The sequence below is a fragment of the Leishmania donovani genome, chromosome 31, assembly GCF_000227135.1.
Source record: "Leishmania donovani BPK282A1 complete genome, chromosome 31".
NCBI classification, from domain to species: domain Eukaryota; phylum Euglenozoa; class Kinetoplastea; order Trypanosomatida; family Trypanosomatidae; genus Leishmania; species Leishmania donovani.
Window position 1 is genome coordinate 24,450 of NC_018258.1, and position 25,665 is coordinate 50,114.

A 25,665-nucleotide genomic window follows, 5' to 3' on the forward strand; every position below is an offset into this window, starting at 1 on the left:
CCGTGGGCGCACCCACGGTGAGGACATGCAAACATATAAGAGGCGAAGTGCCCAGCAAGGAGGAAAGGCACAGCAAATATGACACGGCGATACATGTGTATTTTACATCCAACAGGAACACGCACCAAAGAGGTGGTCACAGCTCCATTACATCGCTACGCAGCGCATCCTCGTCCCCTGCGAACGCCAGCACCGCCTGCTGAAGCCGTCGCAGCTTCGTGTCGAAATAGGTCTGGATCCACACCTGCGCCTTGTCGGCGAGCTGCGTGAGGGGCTGACGTGACACGGAGTCGATGACGTAGCACATGTGGGCCGAAGCTGTTGATTCTTGAACCTTGGCGGGGAGGCGCAGAGTGCGCATGAGATCGACGACGCCGTTCTCCGTCAGCGCGTCCGCCGCATCTGTCGGGATCTCCATGTTATAGGGCTCTGCGCGGCGGGTAAGGAAGTGGTTGCGGGCGTGGTAAAAGAGATCTTCGAACAGGCAGCACATCGATTTCTTCTCGAGAAGAATGCGGTCGCGAGTCTCGACCGCCAGAGATGGCAGGCCACTCCAGTCGAAGGCATCGGCGGCAGCGCCGGAGCTCGCACGGCCCTCCTGCTGACCGTCTGCGCTAGAGGATGAGGGCTTGTCACCTTGCGCGGCCGCCTCGCTGTAGGCCGCCCCGCGGCATCCCATCCGTTTCATGTACGTTTCGTAAAACATCTCATCGTTTGTGAGCCGGAGGTATGCCTCGTCAGCGCTGCGCAGCAGCTCCTCCTCGTCGAAGGCGTTGTCGGCCATCGACGGCTCACCGAAGTTGGTGATGAGGTTGACGGGCATCTCGCTTGGCGTGTTGCGGTCCGACACGCGCAGCGACCCGCACCACAGCAGCCACAGCCGGTCGCGCTGGTCACCCTTGAAGTAGAGCACCATCCGCGTGATGTACTTGTGTTCGGTGTAGTAGAAGTGCTGAACGATGTTGCCGCACAGCTGCTTCACCTCTATCGCAATGTTGCCAGACACGCTGCCCTCATCGCTTAGAAAGGTGGGGCCGTCGTAGGTGACAGTGATGGAGAAGGGGTCGCGCTCAGCTCTCTTGCGGTCGAAGATGCGGTACTTGTTCGTGCGGCGCTGTACCATGCAGACGCGCGGGCTCCACACGACCTTGATGACACTGTTCTGATACCCCTTCGGAAGGATAAACTTCTGCAGAATGCCATCCGGCTTGACCTTGCGTGCAAGGAAGGCGGCCAGCGTGTCGCGGGTGAACACCTCGACGAGTGTGTTGACCTCCGTCTCACCGTCGTCGGTTGTCTGCTCCGTTGTGCAGAGGTAGGTGGCGGCGATGGGGGAGCCATCGCAGAGGTCTTGTGTAAAGCCATGCTCGATGGTGTTGGCGTCGAGGTCCTTGCCTTGCTTGCGCACCACCTCCTTCGCCTTCATGTCCGTTGTGTACCAGCCGCGTGGAAAGTTGTGCTCAAACACGACCGTGTCCGGAATGCGAATCCCGCGGCACGCCTTCATCGTCTTTGGGTTGCGCTTTGCCAGAATGTTGTACAGCCCGGCGACGATGTCGTCCCCCTCGAGGGGGTGGTTCTTCATCCACGTATGGTCCCTGTGTGCGCGCGACATCCTACTAGGGGAGCGTGAGCCGGAAGGGTAACCAGAGTCGCGGAGGAGGAGAAAGGTGCCCTGAAAGAGAACGGGGCAGGTCAGGGCAGCGCCGACACCGCTGTCGCGCTTGCTGTGTTGTGCTGTGCGGACTGCCTCGTGTGTCGCCACAGCGAGTCGAGGACGAATGAAGAGAATGCGCAGAGACAGGCGCGGAAAACGAAGCGGGAAAAGCAAGGAGGACAGGATCACAAGAGATGTGGGTGAAGGTCGAGGAGCGCGGACAGGGATGGGTGGGTGGATGGCACGCCCGGGGGGATAAGGGCGAGATCGCTGAAGGTGGAGTAGGCTCTCACTGGAAGGCCATGAGTGCAACGACGATGGCATTGTGCACGCAGCGTGCAGTGCCGAGGTTCTGGAGTGGAGGGGGAAGGATGGCTCGGTTGAGAATGGCGAAAAACGCACAGGAAATGTCTCCAACACAACGGAGGCAACACCATCACCACGGGCGATGATGCACGAATGCGTGGGCAGCGCCCCAATTCAATCGCGCCACGCGACGTAAACTTCATCGGTGCGAAAGCGCTGCGTGATAGTCGCCTCTGCCATGGTCGTGAAGGACCCACTCAGATACTGGAGCAGCCCGGCGTACGCGATCATGCAGCCATTGTCGATGCAGTATCGCTGATCCATGTCGAAGCAGCGACCCCCACGCTCTGCCGCCATCAGCTGCATCATCTCCTGCAGGCGCTTGTTGCAGCCCACCCCGCCGACAATGAGCACGTCAGATGCTTTGATTTGCGACATGGCGCGCTCCGTCACTTCGACTAGCATGGCGAAGATCGTCTCCTGCAGGGAGAAGCAGATGTCGTCCGTGTTGAAGGTCTCGCCGGGCGGCACCGGCGTGCTCGCCAGGGACGGTGCCGCCTTGCGCCGCTTTTTGGACACCTCGCAAACACCCGGGTCAGTGAATTGAGGGTGGTGCACAAGCTGTTCGATGTAGGAGAGGATGCCGGTGAATGACATGTCCATTCCCTTCACCGTGTAGGGCAAGCGGATGTAGCACTTGCCCTTCTTGGCCTTCTGTTCAATATTGTAGCCCGGTGCCGGGTCGTTTGAGATGTCGAGGAGGCGGGCAACACGGTCCAGGCAGTTGCCCACGGCAATGTCGATCGTCTCACCGAAAATGCGGTAGCGGTGATCAGCGTAGGCGATGACTTGCGTGTTGCCCCCGCTGACGTACAGCACCACAGGGTTTTCGCTCTTCGTGACGACGCGGCCCATCTCAATGTGCCCGACGCAGTGGTTGACACCCACCAGCGGCTTCCCCCACAGGAGGGACAGTGTTTTGGCCACGGTGCAGCCGACAGTGAGCGGCGCGCCCATGCCAGGGCCCTTGGTGTACGAGATGATATCGATGTCGGCCGGAGTCACCGCGGCATCGTGCATGGCTCGCTGTACGACTTGCAGCACGTGCTGGGAGTGATGAATGGCCGTCTCGCGCGGCAGGAACCCGGTCCCAGGTGGGGTGATGTAGGTTTCGCGTACGTTAGAGAGCACCGTACCGCTCTGGTCCACCACCCCCACACCGATCTTATTGGCGCTTCCCTCGATCCCGAGGGACAGTGTGCGCTTCATCGGTAACAAGTCACGGCGAGAGTGCCGAGCTGAGGCACAGGCACGCCACAGAAGCAGAAGAGGGAGGAAGGAGGGGGGGGGACGGGGTGGCAGAGGAGGAGAAAAGGCGCAAGAAATCGCTGAGACCCCCGGGCCTTCTACGTGCAGAGGGGGGCTCGGCGTGGAGGAGTGTGTGCGCGGCGCCGGCTGGGGTGGGGGTGTGGGGAGATGGTTTGTTCATCTCCTTTTGCTGTTTTTGATGTCTGTGTGGCTGTAGTGTTACACCTTTGTGCGGAGACACAACGCACAGGAGCGCCCCGATGGCGCGTATTACTTGGTCATACCGAGTTCGTTACGTGCCATGGCGCCCATCAGCTTGCGCTTCGCCGCGTACGCATTCTGCCGCTCCACGTGCCACTTGCGCCGGCGAATGGAGGTGGAGGCAGGCGAGTACAAGGCGGTGGCTCTCTGATAGGCGGTGGCGTCGTGCTCGTTACGAGCTGCGAAGGCCGCACCATACGCGATGCCGCCCGCGTATAGCTGCCGCTGCAGCTGACGGCGAGCGATTGCCAGACGGAGCATGAAAGTGATGGTTGCTGATCCTTGTTGAGGCGGAGCCGCCGGCACTACGGAGGTGACGTGCCCCAGCCGTGCGTTCTGCACCGAGCCTGGTGAGTGGAGAGACTAGATGAGAGGAAGAGAGATGGAAACGACTGATGATGATGACAGTGCTAGCGTGCACAAAGAACCACAACCTGGGGTAATACTTTTCAGGGAAGGCGGGACGCATGCTGGCAGAGAAACCGCCGTAGCCCTGCCTCCGTCCCTTCTGTACACATGGCCGAACATACAAATGACGAGTCTGCGTAGCTCACAGAGAGGAGCTGCCGCAACGTTTGCGCTTCCACGTACCGCACAGCCGCTCCGCCGGCTGAAAGTCGAGCAGCCTCCGCGGGCGGCGGCGCATCGACGATGAGCAGGATGATCTGCTGTTGTGGAGGTCGTGCGGAGCACAGCGAGGCCTTCTATTGTCGAGATTCGGAAAAGGAGGAAGAAAAGAAGGATGCACCCGTCAGCAATGCGCCAAGGCGTTACAGCGACGGCACCGCCAGCAGCAAGACAGACGCACTTGCTCACGCACCCATGTGGTGCACGAGGGCCGAACCCTCCCTAAAAGAGGTACTGCACCGCTTCCGGCTCGATGATTTCATGACGCTTGTGCACGAGCATGAGCGCTGCTGACACGGCCAAGAAGGGCACAATGAGTGTGTACTTGATGGCCGCCATAAAGTGCATATTGAAGCTGAGGGAGATGGAGTCCGTGAAGGACTGCCCGTTCGGTAGCGTGAGGGCCACGTTCAATGACGAGTACATCCTCTCCAGCGGTGCACGCACCTTCACAATGTGCGTGCCTGGTTTGTGGAAGCGCTCACGGTAGAGGCGGATGCGGGTGCCGACGGTGATCTCGACGGTGTAGCTGCGTTTGGGAGAGACCGGTCGGGAGTCGTAGATGGTGAACTCAACGTTGAACGTGTCGCCTTGAATGTCGCGGAAGGTGCGGAAGTTGGGCGATATGGCGATGCCGATGTAGTTCCCACTAGCACTGAAGCCATTGACCCCCTTGGTTTTGCTGGGCCAGGCGTTCATGGCGGTGTACGGTGTGGACGTCTGGAAAACATAGACGCCACCTTTGATGGTGGTCACGACGAGATCCATCTGCCCGTTGCCCAGGACGTCGTCCGCAAGCACCATGGACGAGGACTTCTCGTCGATGTCGATCGTCTGGACACAGCCGGAGGAGCCGCGCAGAAGGTACACGCGGCCGTTGTGCGACGGCACTACGATATCGAGGTCGTTGCTATACAGCATGCCGTTGAGGTTCAGCAGCAGCGCCGGTGCCACAATAGAACCGCCTGTCACAATCGGGAAGGACGGGAGCACCGCGCCGTCGGTGCCGCGCAGGGCGTAGATGAGACCTGAGGTGGTGCCAAAGACGATGTCCACGACGCCATCGCCGTCGACGTCGCCGAAGGTGAGACGGTCGGCCACGCCGCCGATGACGTCTTTCTCCAACGTGACAGAGCCAGAGGCATTGTAGCACCGCACCTTGCCCTCCGTGTCACCGATGCAGATGTCAAGGGTGCCGTCGCCTGTGATGTCCTCCGCTGTAGGGCTAGCGGAGAGGGGCCCGAGCAGCACCGGCCACCCATCCAAGGTGTTCCCATCCGCGGTGAAGCCAAACACGAAGCCGAGAGAGGTGCTGACAAACACCTCCATGGAGCGGTCCTCGTCGGCGTTGATGACGAGCGGGGTGCTCAGGGCGTAGGCGGCGTTGGTGCTGTTCTTGGTAGAGGCGTGCAGCAAGCGAGCCCATCGCGTTTCGCCTGTGACAAGGTTAAGGCACACGACCGCCGTGGCGACGAAGTCGTGAGGGTCAACTCCGCCGGCGAACCGCTCCGGCTGCTCCGCGATAACGTCTTCGCCGAAGAAGTAGCTGACATGCAGAATGACGTCCAAGTCGCCGTTCTGGTCCACATCGGTTACGACCGGGGTGGAGAGGATGTGCGCATCTACCTTGATCTCATCCTCACCGAAGGCGATGCTCGTTGCCTGCCGCAGATTGCGGCCCTCGAAGGTTGCCTCGTCAGCGCTGGTAGCCCGCTTCGCCGTCTGGTAAAGCTCTGGATGAAAGAGAAGATCGAGAGAGGCGCGCGCCTCCGGACTGAGGTGGCTGTTTGGTCCCACCTCCACCTCCGCCTTCTCCCATGGCAGCTCCATCTCGTCGTCATCAATGTCCAATGCGTCATCGCCGTTCCACTGGTCCGGCTTGTCCTCGGTCGCGCGCAACTCCGCGCCCTTTGGATGAGTGTCATATTCAACGCTTTTCACAGCCGCCGCCGTCGGGGCGTGGTGTCGTTGAACGATGGAACTGCGACGCCGCTGATCCAGTACCTCCGTGGAGGTGAGTGTCAGGTCGTCCATGCGGCGCGCTTTCAAGATGTCCTCGAGAACGGTTCCAGTTTTCAGCGGTGTGCCGGGGCGCACGGTGGCCGCTTGCTGAGGTGGCAGGTTGTCCTTCACCCAGTTCCTCTTCATGGCCAGCGGAGGCACCTGCAGGTAGCCCTGAACCTTGCCATCCTGGCCGAATACGACGAGCTCCCCGCTGTACAGTGCAACCAGCCAGTCAACCTGACCATCGCCGTTGAGGTCGACGGGAAGCGGGCTCGCGTACGTTTTCATGCGGGGATGCATGAACGGAAAGCCCGGGATGTCTTCCCCGGTGGGGCCGTCCAGTGCCTCCAGGAACTGAGAGAAGGTGGGGATGAGCACTTCCTTGTGGCCGTCGTGCGCCAAATCCACGATGCGCGGCGTGGCGTATACACTGCTGCCCACATGCGCTGACCAGCCGAGATCTATGCTAGGGTAGCACTGACTCGTACTGTTTGGGACGAGCTGCTCTACATCCTGGGCCCTGGACACCGCGATGAAGAACAGCGCGCACAGCGCGAGAGAGAAGGGCGCGATCATCGCCCTGCAGCGCACCGCTGGAGAGACGCGGCACGGGTTCAGCAAAGGGAACTATGAAAAAGATGAAGAAAGAAGGAGTAGGCGCGTGCGTAGGATGAGCTCTCGTCAACGATATGCGCTAGGGCTGTTCGCAAGAACGGAGTGGGATGTTGAGCCGAAAGTGAGAGAAAAGAGAGAGGGGGGGGGTAGGAGGCGTGGTTTGCGGTCGTGGAGCGGAACGATCGCCCACTGCGGGCGGCCACACCCACAACGAAGGGAGAGAGGAGCGTGGCAGAGAAGGCTGCATCATCTGCTGCGATGTCGTTGCGTGAACAGGTTCGTATGCGCTGCGGCAAGGAAAGAAAAGAGGCGGTACACTAGAAAGGAGCGCTCAGCAGCACAGAAAGGAGGAGGCAGAGGCAAAGCCCAGCAGAGAGGGCGCATTCCGTTGCCTACAACTTTCGCTCCTTCAAGTGCGCAAACTGCGGCGTGGGTGTGGCCTTGGCCCGCACCTCTGCCGGAATCAGCCTTCCCTGGCCAACGGAGGGGAGCTCGCCGGCACTCATGCCTTTCAGGTACGGTACCGCGTACGTCCCCAGCCAGGACCAGAACATCATAAAAGCAAGGAAGAGTTTCCATGGGTACACACGGAGCTGGTCGAGCCTCTGACGCCACGGCAGGGTGCGGTTGTGCCGGATGCGCTGGCGGTCCTTCTGCAACGCGTGGAACAGATCAAAGCGGTCTTTGCCCTTCTTGCAGCTACTCGTGGCGTGTATCGTCGATCGGCGCGGCGCCGCCGGTGGCTTCGCGAGCAGCAGGCCGAGGCACCGCAGCATGCCGATTCAAGTCCGATGCGCGTGCGGTGTGAATGCGCAATATGCAACCCCGCACGTCTTCCGTCTCCTCGTCACGGCTGTTCCCGTATGAAGACGTGAATGCGTGTATGTGTGTGTTTAGAGATGTCAGGTGGAGAGGAAGGAGAAGGATGTTGAGGTGGAGGGGACGAGTAAGGATAGGCGCCAAAGGGCGGTATGTCTCATGTCGGTCGCTTTCGTCAACGTACCCGTGCGGATATCGCGGGTCAACTCACACGGGTGCACATCCCTCCCTCTGACGGCAGAGCGCACGAGTGGGCCCCACAGCGCGTCACAGTCTCAGTACGGCAGCGGTTGTACTCAATGAGGAGATGCGGCTCACATGGCAGCCACCAAAAAGCTCACCGTGGCGCGCTAAAGCAGCAACACACGAAAGCCGAAAAAAGAGTAGACGCCCCCTCCTCCATCCCAGCCATGACAACGCGCGAGGAAACCACGCGCCCGCGCCACTTTTGGACCGTCATGACGCCGGGACCGAGTTCAATGGGCCACGCTGCGAGGAGGCGGTGCGCACGTGCGATGCCACGTACTGCCGCATTTCATGCTTCCACTTGAGCAGCTCCTCCGCGATACGGCCGTTCTCGTCAATGAGCGTGTTCCGCTCCTCCGCAAGCCGCGTGCACTCCCTCGTGAGGCGCTCGTTTTCGTCGGAGAGCTGCTGCAAGTCGCTGACGATGCCATCCGCATCAGGGCCGCGATCAGCAGCGACAGCAGGGCCATACTGAGCCGCGGCACTCATGGCCTCCTGCAGCTGTCCGATTTCCCGGGCATGAGCTTCCTCTTGCGCCATCATGTCCTCCAGCGCGTGCGTCAGCGACGCACACTGCCGCTCCGTCTTTTCGCGCAGCTGCTCCGACTGCGCCAAGTTCGTTGACATGCGCTGACTCTCCTGCTGGTAGTATGTGACTGATTCGCGCAACTGCTCCGCCTCAGTGGCGAGCCGCGCCGCCTCGCGCTCCGCCGCCTCCCTGGCAAGGCGTTCCACCTGCATCTCGTCGCGTATCTTGCGCACGCGGTTCTCCGCCTCGGCGCTGAGGGAGGCTGTGTAGCGGGACTGCGTGGAACGTCCTTCCTCCTCCATCCACCGCAGCCGCTCCTCCATCTCGACACGTCGCATCCTCTCCTGCTGCAGCGCGCGCTTGTGATCCTCCTTGGCCGCCTCCAACGTGCGGCGGTTACGCTCCGCCTCGCGCTGCTGCTCCTCGGCGTGGTCCTTCAGCCGGTCCTGCAGCACTGCCTGCGCCTGCTGCGCCTCACACAGCTGAACCTCATGGGCACGGTCCTTGTCAGCCAGCGCCTTCCTGAGGTGTGCAATGTCTTCATTGAGCTGTTGTATGCGCTGCTCGTAGTCAGCGCGGTCGCGGCGAGCGGTATCGTTCGCGCCGGCTGCCTGATCAACAGCCTGGCGCTTCGCTTCCACCGCCGCCGACACCTCATTTCGCATCTGTGTGTTGAGAAACTGCAGGTGATCACGCTGCCGCTTAACCTCCTCCGCCAGCGCCACTGCCCTCTCCGCCTTCTCCCGTTCGCTTGCCACCTTATCCGCGTACTCGGACTCCATGGAGCGCTGGTGCTGCTCCATCGCGTTGACGTCGTAGAGGAGCGACTGCAGCTGCGTTTTCACTTTTTCCATCTCCTTTTGCTTGTCGCTATAGAGCTGCTTGTATTGCTCCGCCGCGGACTGGTAGCCCTCGCACTGCTCTACCGTCTCCTCTATCTGCCGCTGCGCCGCCTTCAGCTCCGCAAAGGTCGCGTCCAGTGTGCGCTGGAACCCAAGCTGCTTGCTCTCTAGCTCCTTGCGCAGCATGTCGACGGTGAGCTGCAGCCGCACTGCCTCCGACGCGTCCGCACTACGTTGCACGCCGCGCAGCTTTTGATTCTCCCGCCCGAGGTAGGCCACCTCGTCTTGCAGGCGCGCGTTTTCCTGCTGCAGCCGCCGTATGCGGGGGTCAACGGACCTGGTGGGCGAGATGTGATTCACCGACGGCCGCGGCAGGCTCTCGCGGAACAGTGTGTTCACGGGGTTAGGAGCAGCGCTACGCCACGGGCTGAGCTGGCGGCATCCTCGCTGACTGGGCATGCTCATGCGGCGCCGCTCCTCCAGTCGCAGCTGCGCTCGGACGAGGAGCTCTTCCGTCGCGTTGTCCGCTGCAGACAGCTGCGGCCGTGAGGTGTCGGCAACGCCGTTAGTGCTGTTTGCCCACACTTGCGATGTGGTAGAGCTCGGAGGTGGTTGCCTCGGTGCTGCCTGGCGCGGAGGAAGCGGCAGTACGTGTTGCACAAACTCGTCGCTTGCTTGGTCTTCGTCGTCATCATCGTGGACCGGCATCGGGTCCACGCGCGACGCGTGCGCTGTCACGCAGAATGGAATCACTGACGGGGACGAAACGGAGCCCTCGGTCGGCATGGCCAGCGGGGTAGGCTGCGCTGGAAGGGAGGCGCACGAAAGACGCTCAATCGGTGTCGAGGCGGCTGGAGCTGCTAGCGCTACCGCAGACTCCGCGGCCGACCTCTTGTGCGCCGGCACGGATACTGGTGGTGCAGATGATTGCTGCTTCTGCTGCTGCGGTGGTTTCTCTGTGGCCCCTGGTTTGACGTTGACGACTGGCGCTGGCATCGGCGACGCTGGTGGTGCCCGCTTCGCAACGGCCACGAAGGACGCCTGCTTTAGCGCTGGCGCCAGTGACTTTGTAGGATGCACTGCCGGTAGCGGTGATTCCTCTGGACGATTGGTGGCCGGCGCCACGACGTTCTCCAAGTGCTGCGAGTGGTCGTGGTCAGACTGAAACGAGATGCTATCCGAGTCGGTGGTTGCCGTGGCTGTCTTGAAGCTCACCGTCGGCATCACCTTCACGGATGATGATTCTTCTCGTAACTCGAAGTCACTATCCGAGTCCACCTCGTCGAAGCGCTTGACGCGGGTGGCAGCCTTGCTCATCGTGCGATAGAGCTACAGACGGAGGATGAGTCGGAGGGGGTATTAGGAGGCGGGGATGGGGAGACCGGTGGAGTCACAGCACTCGGCGTGCGCGTCTCGGTGCAGTGTGCGTGGTACGCTGAAAAGCGGAGCCGCATTCACGATGCTGCATGGAGTCACTGTGTGGCTACCACTCAATCCTTCTGCTCCCGTTTCTTCTGGGGTGCGCGGGGAAGACGGTGAGCGATAGCAGAGTATTGAGGTGAGTGGGGTGTGGAAGGGCAGGTGGGAGGGTACGAATAATGCTCGCCGTCGCAACATCTCGACAGTGGATTTAGAGTGACCGTGTTCGTGTAGAGGCGGTCGAGAAGGCAGGGAAGTGGCATACGACCGCGAAAGAGGGAGAGCAACGCTCCTTGGCACGGCGAGTTTCATGAGAGCGCGCAGAGATGCAGTGGCGTGTGAGAATTATACGTCGGCAGTGGGCACAACTGTGGTCTCGGTGAGGGCGAGTACATACCACACGTACATCATGAAGAGAGCAAGCCCCGTGCGTTTGCTACGGCTCGCGCCAAGCGCGCATGGAGTGTGAGCGCACCCGCACACACACGCTCCCGCCTCTGCACCGCGTTCTTCGTTCCCCCTTGGAGCGAGTGAAAGCGCAAGGAGGGAAATGCTTCCCGCGAGCACCTCGAAAGACTCTAAAGTGGAATAACCGGAGTTCGTGTGACGGGGTCGCGACTGCGATACAGCAGGACGTAGGCGATGTGAGCTTCTCCGACACCACGCAGCCGCTTCACGTCCTCCTCCGAGACGGCCGCCACGTGCTCGTCGTCGTAGACGAGCCACTTGTCTGCTTTCTTACCCCAGTAGACGTAGTGGCCGCCGTCCGCGCTGCGGCCCTTGTGCGAGATGACGCCGCACAGGTCATAGTAGCCGCTCTCATTCTTGAGGGCCAGGGGCACCTTCTCCTCCTCCTGCGGTTTGTCCACTGGCGACGGCTTCTCCTCTGTGCGGGGGCGGCGGCGCCGCTCCAGCTCCTTGTCGCGCCGCTCGCGGATACCCTCGCGCACCGGCTTCTGTGCCGCCTTGAGCGCTTCGGTGGAGATGATGGTGGTGTCGAGAATGAAGGGGAACGTGATAGGCTTGAGGATCTTCGCCTTCTTTTGAATGTCGCCGCGCCAGGAGAAGCGCACCATGTGCACAAAGACATATTCCGGTGCTTCGGTCAGTTTGCTAACGCGAGTGAACTGGGCGACGTCTTTCTGCAGGGCCTCGCAAGGTGCGGTGAAGCGCTCGTCGAAGGCGTGCTCGAGCCCCGCCTCGAGCGTCTGCACCTCTCCAGTGATATTGCAGGAGAGCATCGTGAAGGGCACGTCGGACTCCTTGCCCTTGTCAGCCGGGTCGTCGACGCAGGTGAGAGTCTGATGCAGCTTGCCTTCGAAGAGGTGCGCGTACTTCTTGGGCAGCACGGAGTTTACGGCCTGGAGCAGCATGTTCAGCACCTCCTGCGAGTCCTGCTGCATGAAGCCGCCGTGCTCGTTGCGCTCACCAAACGTTGGATTTGTCTGCACGAGCGTCGTCCAGAACTGTAGCGGCATCACAGCATCCTTGGTGCTCTCCAGCAACTGTAGAACGGCAGCAAGCTGCTGCAGAAGTGCGTTGTCGCCGCGGTACGCCTCGAGCACTTCCCGAATCTCCGGAATACTCCGCATCATCTGCAGAGCCGAGTTCAGGTAGCACGTGTTGGCAATATTCTTTAAGCCATTTGAAGTTGTCGCAGTCGCGGTGTAGCCACCTGTCTCATTTGCTTCTACAACAGCCGCTTGCACCGTGGGCACCGCTGCAGTGCTCTCCGCTGACCCAATCAGCATCACCGTCTTGCCTGTCACGAGGCCGGCGGCGCTGAGCGTAGCGTCATCCTTGTTCATGGAGGGCTTTAGGCCCATGAGCTTCTGCTTCTCCACTGGCACCCCGGTCTTGGCTTTGAGGGCCTCCTTGAAGGCACCCACCGTACTTCCCAGGTCGACCTCCATCGTGAGGTTCTCCTTACCCCACTTGACTTTGATTTCGGCCATCGTGAGAAGGGGCACGGGCAAATCGTGGCGGAGGGACGGGGCGAGTAAAGGGGGGCGGAGGGGAGGGGAGAGAATCCAGGCGATCTATGGTAGCGGAACGGGGTGGAGAGCGGGGCAGAGTGCCAGTGCTTCGCCGCATGAGCGCGTGATTGTGAGCGGCAGCAGTGGCAGTTGTCGAGTTGGATGCCGCATTTAGCACGAGAGGGGTAAGTGAGTGGCGAGTTAATGGAGCAGCTAAGGTCACGCACGCCTTGAACGCATGGGAGACACGCCCGGTCGCGTGAAATCCGTTTCAAGGGTAGCTGCGTGGCAGCGAATTACCCATCCCCCTCCCTCACATGCAGCGCAGGATCATTCGTTGCTGCGCGATAATGGCAGATAGAGACAACCAATCATCCTCTCGACGAGATTCATCGCGATAGTCCCACGAGAAGCAGTGCTCCATTTCGTGCAGTAACGACGTCACGTGTCCGTGTGGGTGCACCGATGGAGCCTAGTTCAGTTTTTCTTGGGCAGCAGCGATGCGTGCACACGCTCGTGCAAGCATCGCTGCTGAGAGGTGTTTGCAAAACAAATGCCGGCCGGGCCTGGCGCATACAGAGAGGGGATGCCCTCGCGCCTCCGTGCCCGCAGAAGCGGTGGCGTCATCTATCCTTTCTACGGGTCAGGAGAGAAGAAAGAGGAGCTGCTTCTTGCAGCTGGACTTGATCTGCTTGGCGCTCGTGTCCGGGGAGGCTGGGAGACACCCCAGCTGACGCCGCAGCAAAGCACAAACGACACTCTTTCGCTGCAAGGCGTCCCACGGGACGGAGCGGTACCAATGCGTGTCGGCGGTGCGGATGAGTCGCTCGACCTCCCGGCGCCGCATGGCCCCGTAGGTCCATGACGCGAAGATGGGGGACGCGTTGTGGCGCGGCATCACCCGTACCCACCGAAAAGACAGGTCGGCGCCTACTAAGGTGCTGTGAATATCAAGGGCCCGCAGTACGAAGGTGACGATGATGTTGAGTACGTACTCCGAGGCGCAGCGGTTCTGCAGCAGCGAAACGAGGCTGAAATCCTCCGGCTTGGCTTCGCGCCGCTCGAGAGCGCTCGCCTCGCGCACCAGCTTCATAAACCTGTTGAGGTCCTCCACGTGCCCCGCCTCGAGTGAGCGCACCTCTATCCGCTCCTGCACCGACTTGGCTATGCTGTGCACGTAGGATCGAATGCGCACCTGGTAGTCCTTGATGCAGCTCTCGAAGGACTGGTGAAAGTTGATCCCGACGCACGCGCCGTAAAGCGCGGCGCTCATCAGCGCCATGCCGTCGTAGAGGTCCCAGTGGTCCTGCCCCTCCAGCCGCTCCCACTCTGCCAGCACCCGGATCGAAAAGAGGGAGTTTTGGGCTTCTTTAAGAAAGTTGAAGGCGTTGGCCACCGCGGCTGGGGTGTACGGTGCCTCGAAGGAGCGGCGGACAATGTGACGCAGCTCGTCGCCAGGGGCGATCCACACCTCTGAGGGCACAAACTCAACCCACTGTGTCTGCACAATGCGCTGCGTGTGGGGCTGCTCCGCCACGGAGACGAGCTTGAGGACTCGGCGGTAGAGGGAGCGTGCAAGCGCCTTGGTGACGGCGCCGCCTTCATTCCTCATTGCATGCGTTACAGATGGGGAGGGGGCACGAGAAAGAGAGGGCACTTATGTGGCCGCGTGATCCATCGCAAAGAGCGTCAGCTCCACCCAGCGAGGAGCAGCAAGGGCGCAGCAATCGTCCTTTCAGACTCGCTCTAGTGATGATTGGCACGGTTGGGGGGGGGGGCGGCGACGCAGCCGACGCTGCACCTGCCGACGTCTTCCAGTAATGCTACCTGGAACAAAGGAAAGAATTCGGGACACGGCGGAACACATGAGATACCCAGTTCCGCAATGCCCGACGAGGAGTTGACGGAAGGAGGGGTGGATGAAGAAGGGGCGCAGAAGGGAGGCTGCAGAGACCCGGCAGCGCAGCGACCGCGTGCGCGTGGGTTCGGCGTGCATCATTCGGCAGCGCAGCATTCACAACGGCATGGCCGCCCGTATGCAGGGACAGCGCTGCGCAGGACCACAAGAGAGCGGGCTACATTTTAAAAGAGGAAACACAGAAAGAAGGAGGGATACACAATCACCAAACCAGACCAAGACGCATACCGACGCCGACCCGTATCCACGCCTACGCGTCCGGCCATCCCACGTAACTGACACGCACAACAAACATGGAGAGACGCCACGTTATAGTCTAGAGGCATCTCCTGCAGCTTAGCCAACAGAAGAAGACACACCCGCGGATTGAGAACAGCAAAACGCTGGCCCACAGCCACGAGAATGGCAGGGCGTGCACAGCACAGAGGGAGGGAGAGAGACGCACTCAGGAGCGAACGTTTTCGCAATCAGAACGGCAACAGGCGGCGCCTCACAATGGCACGTCACCTCGAAGGGAGGGAGACAGCTCTTTTTAACACATGCGGCGTACGCGAAGCCTCCCCTCCCCCTCCCCTGCACCCCTCCGCGAGGGTTTTGTACCCGTCGCTGTCTTACAGAGGACCGGTACCGAGGCGCGGCAGGATCGTCATGGACATGAGCTCCTGGAAGAGGAGCTTGCAGGCGTACGGCATGAGTACCTGGGAGATGCGCGTGTCGTTTTCGCAGCCCTTGCATTGGTAGCGGTTCAGTTTTGTGTCGGCCACGCATATGGTGCCGCACATGTTGCACACGTGCACCGTGTAGTAGTCGCTGACACGGAAAAGGCGCTCCCGCAGCCACTGCGAGGCGCCGTAGGACAGCATGCAATCACGCTCCATCTCGCCAAACCGCAGTCCACCCTCGTGCGCGCGACCCTCGGTTGGCTGGCGGACCAGCGGCTGCAGCGGCCCGCGTGGGCGTGCGTGGATCTTGTCACCGGATAAGTGCTTCAGGCGCTGGTAGAAGGTGGGGCCAAAGAAGATCAGATGGTCCAGCGGCAGACCGGTGTGCCCATTGTAGAGGCACTCGTTGCCATACCGCTGCGACCGAAGGGCATGCAACGCCTTGCCAAAGTCGTCCACGACGACGGAGCAGAACGGCGTTGCGTACACCTCGCCGCCCTTGTAGCACGCCACCTTGCCGGCGAGCGTTTCGATCAGGTGGGCCACCGTCATGCGGGAGGGAATGGCGTGGGGGTTGATGATGAGGTCCGGCACGATGCCGTCGCGGTTGAAGGGCATGTCCTCCTGGCGAAACTGGATGCCGTTGGTGCCTTTTTGTCCATGGCGGCTGCAGAACTTGTCGCCGATGTTCGGGATCTTGATGGTGCGAATCTTGACCTTCGTGAAGCGGTCATTGTTGTTCATGGTCAGCATCACCTTGTCCACAACACCCTTCTCCGTCGTGCGAGAGGTGATGCTCGCGTCACGCTTCGTGATCTTGGTGTTGCCGGTCGTGAGCTTCTCGAGGTCCGCCTCAGGGAGAGGGATCGTCTTGCCCACAACCACGTCGCCACCGAGGACCCGCATACCGGGCTTGATGAGGCCGTCCGTGTCCAGCTTCGAATAGTCGGCGCGCTTCACGCGGCACAGCTCGCGGTCAGGGTTCTCAAATGTCTCGAGCGCGTCGCGCTTCTGCCGCTCCTCCTTCGCCTTGAAGGAGCGCCAGAAGGCGCTGCGGAAGAAGCCGCGCTCCACGGCAGAGCGGCTCATGATGATGGAGTCCTCTTGGTTGTAGCCACTGTAGCACGAGATGGCCACCACCGCGTTGTGGCCGGCGGGCAGATCGTTGCTGTGCATGTACGTCATGGCTTTGGTGCGCACCAGCGGTTTTTGTGGGTAGAAGAGGACATGGGCGGTGGTGTCCATGCGCATGTTGAAGTTCGAAGCGTAGATGCCCATGGCCTGCTTACCCATGGCGGACTGGTAGGTGTTGCGCGGGGACTGGTTGTGGTTGGGGTACGGGATAATGGAGGCGCAAATGCCGAGAATCATCGACGGGTCCATCTCGCAGTGGGAGTAGTAGTAGTTCTTCTCCACCTCGTTCGGCGTCATGGCGATCAGTAGTGAGTCCTCCTCCTCGCAGTCGATGAGCTCGACGTAGCCCTTCTTCAGCGCGGTGTTCCACGAGATCGACTTCTTCCCGCCGGCCTTCTCGGAGACAAGCAGGTTGCGCATGCCGGACTTGCGGAGCTTCAGATGGCAGTTTTCGGCAACGAAGAGAGGGCGCAGGCAGCGGCCAGCGTCCGAGAAGACGCGAATTTCGCGATCGCGGATATCGCGCACGATGCTCACCTCGTTGCTGAGCTCGCCGTTGCGGCGCCGCGTGCGAAGGTCGTGCAGCAGCCGCTCCGGGTTGCGGTCGACGCCAATCATCGTCCCGTTCACAAACACGCGTGCCACGCGCACGTCAGCCGTGTCCTCGAGACCGATCGTGCGGAAGCCATCGATGCGTGCCTGCACGGCCTGCACCACCTCGGCGTGGTCCGTGCCGCGGGACATGAGACACATCAGCGCCACATTCTTGAGCAGCCCGATCGAGCCACCCTCCGGCGTCTCCACGGGGCAGATGTACCCCCACTGCGTGCAGTGCAAGTTGCGCGGCCGCGTCGCCTTGCTGGAGGCGGCAATGGGGTTCTGGATGCGGCGCAGATTGCTAAGGGAGGACGAGTAGGTGAGGCGGTTCAGTGTCTGCGCCACGCCGGTCTTGATGTTGCCTGTCTTGAGGTCGCCGAAGTTGCCGGTGGCGAGGCAGCGGCGCAGACCGTCCGTGATAAGCTTGCTGTGAATGACGCGACCGAAGCTGAAGACGCCGCGCGGGTTGGCGGCGTGGTCCTGCAGCGTCTTGATCATCTCCTTTCGCACCTGCGCAAGGAAGGTCTGCAGCTGCACCGTCAGCAGCGTGCCTGCCACGTCGATGCGCTTGTGCCCGAGAAAGTCGCGGTCCGTCTCCTCGTGCCGGCCGAGGGCGACGAGCAGCAGCTTGTGCACCATGTAGCCCATGTACAGGCACTTCGTGCGGTTGGCGGACGGGTCCGTGCCCATGTGCGGCAGTAAGTCCCGCATGAGCAGGCTCTCCGCCTCCCGTTGCAGGTTTGCCATGGCGTCTTGCTTGCCGAGACGGCGTCCAATGTAGCCAAGGGCCTCCTCGCGGGTGAAGATCTGCAACGTGCTTGCGTCGCTCATGGAGCCACGCAGCAGCTCCAGCATCGCCGTGTCCTTGAGATCCGGCACGACCGTCTGCAGAATCTCCTTGTCTGCCACCATGTCCATCGCCCGGAACAGCACAAAGAGCGGAATTGTTTCGTCCATCTGCGCAACGCGGCACATCAAGTTCTCGAAGCCGCTGCCCGGACCTTTGTTCTTGTACTGCATGATGATCTGCAGCGTGCGTGGCTTGTTGAGCGAGCCCTCCACGATCGACTTCACCTCGCACAACAGCCCCTTCTGCCGGGAAAACGTGTAGACGTGGTTGGCGGCCTGCCGCTCCTGCGCAATGAGCACCTTCTCGGTACCGTTGATCACGAAGTACCCGCCCTGGTCATGCGGGCACTCGTTTAGCCGCGGCAGCTCATCCTCATCCTTGCCACTGAGATTGCAGCGCATAGACTTGAGCATGATGGGAATGCGTCCCAGCTCGACGTTGCGCAGGAAGGTGTCGTGCGGCGTGTCCGCGTGGGGGTGGTACAACTCTACTCCGAGCGTCACCTGCGCCTGTGCGTCGTACGTCATGTCGCGCAGACGGCACTCGTTCGGGAAGAGCGGTGGGAGCGGGCCACCGGCGAAGTACGAGTGCGTCTGGTGCGATGGGTTGCCGATCACCACGTCCTGCAACACCAGCCGGGGCTGGTCGCGCTGCTCCTCCATTGTAACACCCGGGTCGTACTGGTCGTCTTGGCGCGGGATGACCGCCATGCTCTCAATCATCTTGGGGATGCGCATGAGGAAGTCGTTATACGAGTCGAGCTGCTGGTGCACCAGACCCTTCTCCCGGAAGAAGGATGAGATGACCTCCCAAATGTCCTCGCTGTCGAGGTCATCGTTGGGGTTCTCGTCGTCGATGCCGTCATCGAGGACTATGTCAGGGTCTTCCAGATCCAGCAGCTCATCCTGTGCCATGGCGAATGTGCGCGTGTAAGCGGGGGAAGAGGGAGAGGGAGCTGGAATGAGGGTAAGAACACGAGAGAAAGACGCCCAAAGGAAAGCGGCGGGGGGGGGGGAAGGGCACGAGAGCGTTGAATCTCGCCCGCATACTGCGGCGACGGGATATGGACAAAGGGCAACAACACGCGAGAGACAAGAGAAGGTGAAGGGGCTGAGCAGGGCAGGTGAACGGCTCACGTGTGCGTGACATGGTGCCGCACTGCACGACCATCACAATGGGGCATAACAGCGAAGGACAGGGAGACCTCATGGAGGCGTGCGTCCCATCGAGCAGCGGTGGCCTCCGATGTAGGGGATACAGCGGGGCGTCAACAGCAGTAGTGAGCATACGTGCACAAACACGGCGTCATTCCCGACGGCTGCACTTGTCTCGCTTTTTTTTTGCCTTCGCCTTGATGCCGTCTATGGCATAGCAGCCCCTCGTACCGAGCGCAGCACAGAGCTCTTCTACACGAATGCGTGGGGGTGCACACGAGCAGGCACCCGCACATCACGCGTGCTGCTGGCTGTTTCAGTGCCGCTCGACGCCCTGTAGTTGAGTGTGAAGGTGCTCGATTTAGCGCTCCACGGGCGCCAGGCGGTCACGCTCACGGCTGCGTATGCTGTCTGTGTCGAGGGCGAGTTTCCGTTCCTTGTCCGCAATGAGCTGCACCAGGAGCTGAGCCTGAGCCTCGGCGCCAGCAGTGCTCGCTTCCACTTGTCTCATCTCCGCCGTCAAGCTGTGAAGCGAGTCGGCGTGCCGCGCCTGCGTCTGCGCGAATTCGCGCTGAGCCTCCCGCAACGCTTGTCGCCGTCGCGCGTTGGTCGAGGCAGCCACGAGCGCTTGTGCAGCCGCGGCCCTGCTTTGGCCATCGACTGCTGCGCCGTCCGCTTGCAGCGCACCGTCTTCGCCCCGCAAAGCGGCTTCGTCTTTGCTGAGCAGCGCGTCTTCGCGGCAGAGGTGCTGCAAGTCCTCCGTGAGCGCCGCATTGCCACCCACGGCGGCCTCCATCGCGGCTTGCGCATCCGCCTCCACCACAGCGTACTTTGCCTCCCACGCGTGTAGGGCGCGAGTGCTGTTCTGAATGCGCATCCATTGCGGTGACGGCCTCGGAAAAGATGTGCTTGTCGTGCCAAGTGGGGCTTCTAGAGCAGCTGGGATGCCGCGATCGTCTCTCGACGCCGCTTTCGCATGAGGTGAGGTCGCAGTGGCCGGGGCGCCCCCACTTCGGCGCTCTGCAGTGAACGCTGCAGTGTCCATACCACCTGCGAGCCAAGCACCGTCACGCCGGAACGTGTGATTGGCGAAAGAAGGACTCGCCGTGGAGGGAAGCCGGCGGGTGCAAGAAGAAAAGACGGCAAACGGTGGCGCAGCGCATGCGGTACAGTGACATGAATCAGGGCCGGCATGTGCAGAGTAGTGGGCAGGTGCGCTGGCTGCCCCCATCCAGCTCCTCAGCCCACGACAGATACATCTCCTAGGAGGAGTGCCAGCGCGCTGCTGGTTGGCGCTCTTGCGTGCTTGATGCGCAGATGTGGCCGTGGCACCGTGAGAGAGTGTGTATGTGTATGCGAGACACAGGAAAGAAAGCGCAGGAGCAGCAGCTCCCCTTACCAAAACAAACATCAGAGCATAGAGCGGCGAGGATCACTGTCGGCGGCGCATACTTCTCCACGCACGGCCCGCTGCCTCCTTCACAGACGCCAGTCCCTCGGCCAAACGATGTCGATGCTACTCTTCCTTCTTCACTGGGGAGTAGTTGAACGATTGGGAGCGGCGCAGCTGAGAGGTGTCGAGGCTATCGTAAAATTCGTTGCTGCTGCGGTGTCGGCGCAAACTTGGAGGCGCCATGTTCTTTACCGCCGTGGCAGGCATATCGCGCGGCGATGCAAAGAACTCGGCGCCCGAGTCATCCTCGTCGAACGATTCCAGCGGCTGCTCGCGGAACCAGCGCCAATAAGCGTGGGCGAGGAGCCCGAGTAGACTGCCGACGCTTACCACTGCGAACGCAGCAAAGAGGATGGCGACAAGTAGCAGAAACGTGGAGACGGGGTAGTCGGTCAGCCACCGCGCCACTCCCGTGAGCTGCACGGTGGAGAAAAAGATGAGCCGCGACACTTTAACGCGTGAGGGTGCGCCGACGTCAGGGAGCTGGTAAAGCGTGAAGTTCATGGCGCGCAAGCGGGGCTGCAGGTCAAGAGGAGGCGTGAAGCGGTGGTAGACCTCCAGCACAACCGCCACCTCGCGGGATGAGTCGATGGGCGGAAACGGCGCGCTATCCTGCTGGCGCAGCGCACTTACTAGGTACTCGTACGACCACACCGGCAGGCAGAACCAAAATCGCAGCACCTTCTCCAGCAGTAGCACGAACCACGACCGGTTTAGCGGTCCGGTGCGCACCGTGACGGAGGTACTTTTCGTGAAGAGAACGTCGAGCTGGGCAACGGACTGCACGGCCATGGCGTCCTCGGAGAAGAGCATGGCGGACTCCAGGATGAGTGATACGACCCGGCCCACCTCCTCTTTCGCCAGCACCACCTGCACCTTAGCCGTGTACTCGCCCTTCGCGTTGAACATGGCGGGCCCTAACTGGAAGAGACTCTCGAGATTGACGCCTCCTCTCGGAGAGAAGACCTCTGCCGAGGCGGCGGTGCGAGGGATGTGCATGGTGGTGGAGGCCAGGTGACTGTTAACGAAGTGGCTCAGCAGCGAGAACTTTGCATCTGCAAACTGCCCCATGTGCTGATGCAGGAGGCTGAGAGAGTCGACGCGCTGCGTCCTGGACTGGATGAGCTCGCGTGTCTCTCGGTCGGGGAGAATGAAATCCCTGAGTGCCGTGTCCTCTGGCAAGTGCCGCATCCAGTCGTCTTCGTGGAATGGCAGCGCGTTGAAGTGGAGTGGAACGACGGCGGTGCCAGGCACATTCGCGAGGACGAGGTGACGGATGCCTGCAGCAGTGGCTACCGACGTGACAAGGCAGCCAGAGAGGTCCGCAACCAACACCACAAGGGCTGCCATGAGCAGCACGTAAAAGATGATGACATACCGAAGATAGTGGCGGGAGGTCTCCAGAAATGTGTACATGCGCGTGCTGCCCGCCGCGCAGCTATCCTTCACTTGCATGCTGATGGCGGCCTGCAGCGCCTGCTGCTGCAGGGTGACCTCATGCAGGACGGCATGGAGGCACTCCATCGCGGCGCCTATCATCCCCGTCTTTGGCAGCGGCGGTGACAGCTCTCTTCGCGAGTGTTTCGGCATTTCTATGATGAATGCGTGCGCGGCTCCTTCATGGTAGTGAGTGAGTGCGCCGTCGAGGATATGCACGCGTGCGCGTTGCCAGTGGCTGGAGGACAACTGGGAGGGGATGGCGTGGGATGGCAGAGCAGAGAAAGAAATGAGAATGACGGACGTTGGCGATAGTAGGGGTGGAGGGTGGTAAGAGGATAAGTCCCGTGAAGCCGCTGTAGCCGCGGAGGTGCGTGAGGGCACGTTTGTGCGGGGATGTACTGCGGGTATATGATGGACTGGTATTTGGGATGCCGCTAGAAACACCTCAGAGAGGCAGAGAGATGCATCCATGCGCGTTCTGACACTCGCAACCTCAACCGTCGAGTGAAGGGCGCTTCTTCGGCGCCGCGGTCGTGCTTTACGGTTACTAACGTGTATAGATTGCACAGCATGGGCACGGCTGCCAAGTGAAGTGCGCAGAGCGGCAGCGCTACACCCGTGCTGTGTGTGTGTGTGTGTGTGTCAGCTTACCTGTTTACACAAACGGAGACCGCGAGACAGCCCGATTTGGACCAGAGCAACAGTTGAAGAGCACGAGCGAAACGCACGCAAGGCGGCAGCACCTTTTTTTTTTCGCATCGATTGCCGCCGCAGCACTAACCAGCTTCCTCTTCTCGTAGCAGGGCCATGAGGTGGTGCACTCGAGCCGTTGTGACTCTTGCGTGAACCAACAGCGCGTGACTGTACACGCGTAGAGTGTCCGCGGTGATGGTGGTCACGGCGGCCTTCCAGTGCGCCAGCATCAACTCCTTTGCCGCGAGTTCGGCAAGCAAATCGTTGGCGAGTAGGCGCCAAGTGTGCCGCACCAGATCGGATGCTTGACTGAGCCCGTCAAAGAGTGTGGCGCCTTCTTGGTATATTCTGTGCTCCGCATGGAGTAGCTTGGTAGCGAGCTGAAAGTCCTCCTCCACGGCGCTTTCAAGCTCATTGACTGTCGTGAGATCCGTTAACGCCTGTAGTCGCTGCGTCCGCTTCGCCAGCCGCGGCAGCAGCGCAGACCAACGCGAGGGCAGCAGCTCTAGGTACTGATCGAGGAGTGTACCTTCCAGGTAGGCAAGCACCTTTTCCATGTACTTCTGTTGCCCAGGGTGCACCACCGTGGCAGAGTGCACAATGAAAAGAAAAGGCGACGGAAGACAGAAAGCTCGAGGGCAGTCGAGAGAACAGGATGGGAAACGTTCAGAGGCTGAAGAGCGGCGAGGAGAGAGAGAAAGAGAGAAGGGCTTCTGCGGTCACACGCGCGCGCGCGAAAGAAAAGAAAACAACTTTTCCGTCTGCGTGGCAGAGGATTGCTCTTCCGGAGTCGGCGCCGCATCCGTGGCGCTCTGCTCTCTGCTGCATCTGCGCGCACGCGTATTTCCCCAAAGGGAATGGCCGCACAGGGAGGGACGCGAAGAGCACGGCCCTACAGCACGGCAGAGCCGCTTTTGTGAGCATGCGTGGGGGAGTGCGGCGCACCAAGAGGGGGACGATGGGAAGGGGGTGCGCGCAGAGGACCTGTTTATCTCTTGGCTGTGCGTTGCTTTGCCGCCATTACCCGGTTGGCGTGCTACACACACACACATACAGTGACACGCTGCCATTGCCGGCTGCCTGCTTGATTCACCTCAGCAGCTGCCGTGGAATGGGAAGGCATGGCGAGCAGATATTAGATTAGGAAGAAAAACGCTACCTTTATAGCGTTACCCGCTTTCAGCTATAGGGCTCACTTACGCGGTTTGTGCGGCTTGCGCTTGCCCTTCAGCTGCCGTTCGCTGCGAGTCGTTTTGGAGCTCGGTGGAACGCTAAGCTTGTGGTTCTTGACGGGCGCCTTTTCGGCCAACACGACAGCCTTGCCCTTCTCGAGTCGCACCCGCTTCGAGCCGACCTGGAGCTCCGCGACATCGTCGCTGGCGTGCCCACGCTTCTTAGACGAGGAGGCGGAGGCGCTCCCCGCCCTGGACAGCTTTTTGTCCGCCCCGTCCTGCTGCTTCGTGGTGCTGTCCGACAACTTCTTCAGCTTGCAGATGAAGAAGCCGTCCATGTTGTGCACGTGCGGAAAGTAGCGGCGGGAGAACTCGAGGCTGTCATGATAACGGTGGTGGCGGTACTTGGTGAAGCCAGGACGCCCAAATGGCAGCCCCATCTCCACCACCTGCACGTCACGGCGCCTCAGCGCGAAGTCCACAATCGCCTCATCCTCTTCCACGAGGAAGGAACACGTAGAGTAGACGACGTAACCGCCAATCTTGCAGGCGTCGATGGCGCTCAGCAGCAGCGCTCGCTGCAGCTGTGAAGCACGCTGAATGTCCTCGTGCTGTTTGCTTGTCTTGATGCTCTTGTCACGCGAGATGATGCCCGTGCCGGAGCAGGGGGCATCGAGCAGAACGCGGTCAAAGTTGCGCATCACCCTCTCGTAGCCAGTGCCGTCGTAGTTCGTGACGATGCAGTTGGTGACACCGAGGCGCTGTAAGTTCGCGTTGAGCGACTTGCACCGTGGCTCACTCACATCATTCGCGAAGAGGACGCCGGTGTTCTTCATGAGCTGCGCAATGTACGTCGTCTTTCCGCCCGGAGCGGCCGACATGTCGAGCACGCGCTCATTCTCCTGCGGAGCGAGGGCCATGACTGGCAGGAAGGAGGCCGCGGCCTGCAGCATGTAGTGACCCGCGAGGTACTCGATGGTGCCAGCGATGGGGACATTCGACTCGAACACTTGCAGACCAACCTTGGACCACTTCTCCAGCGGCTCGACGTTCATGCCGCGCTTCACAAGCGCCTGCACCAGATCACGGCGCTTCGCTTTCAGCGTGTTAACGCGAATGGTCGTTGGCCTTGTCTTCTCCATCGCCTCCAAAAAGTCCACCGCCTCGGCAGGGGGGAACAACTGCAGGATCGAGTCCATGAGGAATTCGCTGTACTCGTACAGCTCGAGGAGGTCCGAGCGGAGAAGCTCGAGATACTCGCCACGTTCGCGATCTTCTTCGCGCTCCTGCTTGAAGTTGGACAGCACACGAACGGTCTCTTGAATTCGGTCACGCAGCTCCTCTGCAGTGCTCGTTTTGCCAAGCAGCTGGACGGCTGCGGCGCCGTCCTCTTCCTGCTGCGCCTCATTGTCCCGCTGCTCGCGATCGTGCAGAGGCGTCGGCTTCGCTGTCCGAGTCACAATATCCTCCTGCTGCTCCGCATCGGCCAGTTGGCGCTGCGCCAGCATGCGGCGGCGGTACTTCTCAGCTTTGACCTCGAAGTCGTCGTCGTCCTGGATTTCCGCGTCGAAGTCTTCCTCGTCCTCCTCGTCGCCGTCCATGACGTCGTCAAACACGATGTTTTCCTCATCGCCAGCGCCATCCTCGTCATCAGGCGCCCCGTCATAGTGGCTGCTGTTCACGGCGGCATCATCGTAGTGGAAGCTCGAGTCCTCCTCTTCCTCCTCTTCCTTAGCCACCGGTGCCCTTTGCGCAGCCTTTGGCGCCATGGCGGATTTCTTGGCGGTCTTCTTTACGGCGACCACCACTGCAGTGCCGTTCGCCTTCTTGAGCGACTTGGCTGCGGGGGCGGCGGCTTGCGGCACCACCTTCTTCTTCGCTGCAACGGTGGCCATCTTCTTGCCCATTGGCAGAGCGGTAGGCGAGATAAGGAGGGAGAGATGAGCAGACGCGGCACTGCACTCAGAGAGGCACACCCGTGTG

General features: G+C 61.0%; 11 protein-coding genes across 11 annotated transcripts; all 11 read right to left on the bottom strand.

Annotated features, from left to right (window-relative positions):
• Positions 1-136: 136 nt before the first annotated feature.
• On the bottom strand, positions 137-1,615 carry LDBPK_310100 (hypothetical protein, conserved; the record flags this gene model as incomplete). Its single annotated transcript, XM_003863052.1, has 1 exon — positions 137-1,615. The coding sequence occupies one exon, from the start codon at positions 1,613-1,615 to the stop codon at positions 137-139; it is 1,479 nt and encodes a 492-aa protein (XP_003863100.1).
• Positions 1,616-2,137: 522 nt separating this feature from the next.
• Positions 2,138-3,232, bottom strand: LDBPK_310110 (O-sialoglycoprotein endopeptidase, putative; the record flags this gene model as incomplete). Its single annotated transcript, XM_003863053.1, has 1 exon — positions 2,138-3,232. The coding sequence occupies one exon, from the start codon at positions 3,230-3,232 to the stop codon at positions 2,138-2,140; it is 1,095 nt and encodes a 364-aa protein (XP_003863101.1).
• Positions 3,233-4,381: 1,149 nt separating this feature from the next.
• Positions 4,382-6,739, bottom strand: LDBPK_310120 (FG-GAP repeat protein, putative; the record flags this gene model as incomplete). The annotated part of the gene is made up of 1 exon (XM_003863054.1): positions 4,382-6,739. One exon carries the CDS (start codon positions 6,737-6,739, stop codon positions 4,382-4,384), a length of 2,358 nt encoding a protein of 785 aa, XP_003863102.1.
• A 431-nt stretch (positions 6,740-7,170) lies between these two features.
• LDBPK_310130 (hypothetical protein, conserved) lies at positions 7,171-7,554 on the bottom strand (the record flags this gene model as incomplete). The annotated part of the gene is made up of 1 exon (XM_003863055.1): positions 7,171-7,554. One exon carries the CDS (start codon positions 7,552-7,554, stop codon positions 7,171-7,173), a length of 384 nt encoding a protein of 127 aa, XP_003863103.1.
• Positions 7,555-8,053: 499 nt separating this feature from the next.
• LDBPK_310140 (hypothetical protein, unknown function) lies at positions 8,054-10,531 on the bottom strand (the record flags this gene model as incomplete). Its single annotated transcript, XM_003863056.1, has 1 exon — positions 8,054-10,531. The coding sequence occupies one exon, from the start codon at positions 10,529-10,531 to the stop codon at positions 8,054-8,056; it is 2,478 nt and encodes an 825-aa protein (XP_003863104.1).
• Positions 10,532-11,211: 680 nt separating this feature from the next.
• Positions 11,212-12,588, bottom strand: LDBPK_310150 (ubiquitin hydrolase, putative; the record flags this gene model as incomplete). The annotated part of the gene is made up of 1 exon (XM_003863057.1): positions 11,212-12,588. One exon carries the CDS (start codon positions 12,586-12,588, stop codon positions 11,212-11,214), a length of 1,377 nt encoding a protein of 458 aa, XP_003863105.1.
• A 664-nt stretch (positions 12,589-13,252) lies between these two features.
• Positions 13,253-14,221, bottom strand: LDBPK_310160 (hypothetical protein, conserved; the record flags this gene model as incomplete). Its single annotated transcript, XM_003863058.1, has 1 exon — positions 13,253-14,221. The coding sequence occupies one exon, from the start codon at positions 14,219-14,221 to the stop codon at positions 13,253-13,255; it is 969 nt and encodes a 322-aa protein (XP_003863106.1).
• Positions 14,222-15,138: 917 nt separating this feature from the next.
• LDBPK_310170 (DNA-directed RNA polymerase II subunit 2, putative) lies at positions 15,139-18,684 on the bottom strand (the record flags this gene model as incomplete). Its single annotated transcript, XM_003863059.1, has 1 exon — positions 15,139-18,684. The coding sequence occupies one exon, from the start codon at positions 18,682-18,684 to the stop codon at positions 15,139-15,141; it is 3,546 nt and encodes a 1,181-aa protein (XP_003863107.1).
• Positions 18,685-20,440: 1,756 nt separating this feature from the next.
• On the bottom strand, positions 20,441-21,967 carry LDBPK_310180 (hypothetical protein, conserved; the record flags this gene model as incomplete). Its single annotated transcript, XM_003863060.1, has 1 exon — positions 20,441-21,967. The coding sequence occupies one exon, from the start codon at positions 21,965-21,967 to the stop codon at positions 20,441-20,443; it is 1,527 nt and encodes a 508-aa protein (XP_003863108.1).
• A 626-nt stretch (positions 21,968-22,593) lies between these two features.
• Positions 22,594-23,067, bottom strand: LDBPK_310190 (hypothetical protein, conserved; the record flags this gene model as incomplete). Its single annotated transcript, XM_003863061.1, has 1 exon — positions 22,594-23,067. The coding sequence occupies one exon, from the start codon at positions 23,065-23,067 to the stop codon at positions 22,594-22,596; it is 474 nt and encodes a 157-aa protein (XP_003863109.1).
• A 635-nt stretch (positions 23,068-23,702) lies between these two features.
• LDBPK_310200 (nucleolar protein, putative) lies at positions 23,703-25,589 on the bottom strand (the record flags this gene model as incomplete). Its single annotated transcript, XM_003863062.1, has 1 exon — positions 23,703-25,589. The coding sequence occupies one exon, from the start codon at positions 25,587-25,589 to the stop codon at positions 23,703-23,705; it is 1,887 nt and encodes a 628-aa protein (XP_003863110.1).
• Positions 25,590-25,665: the final 76 nt, after the last annotated feature.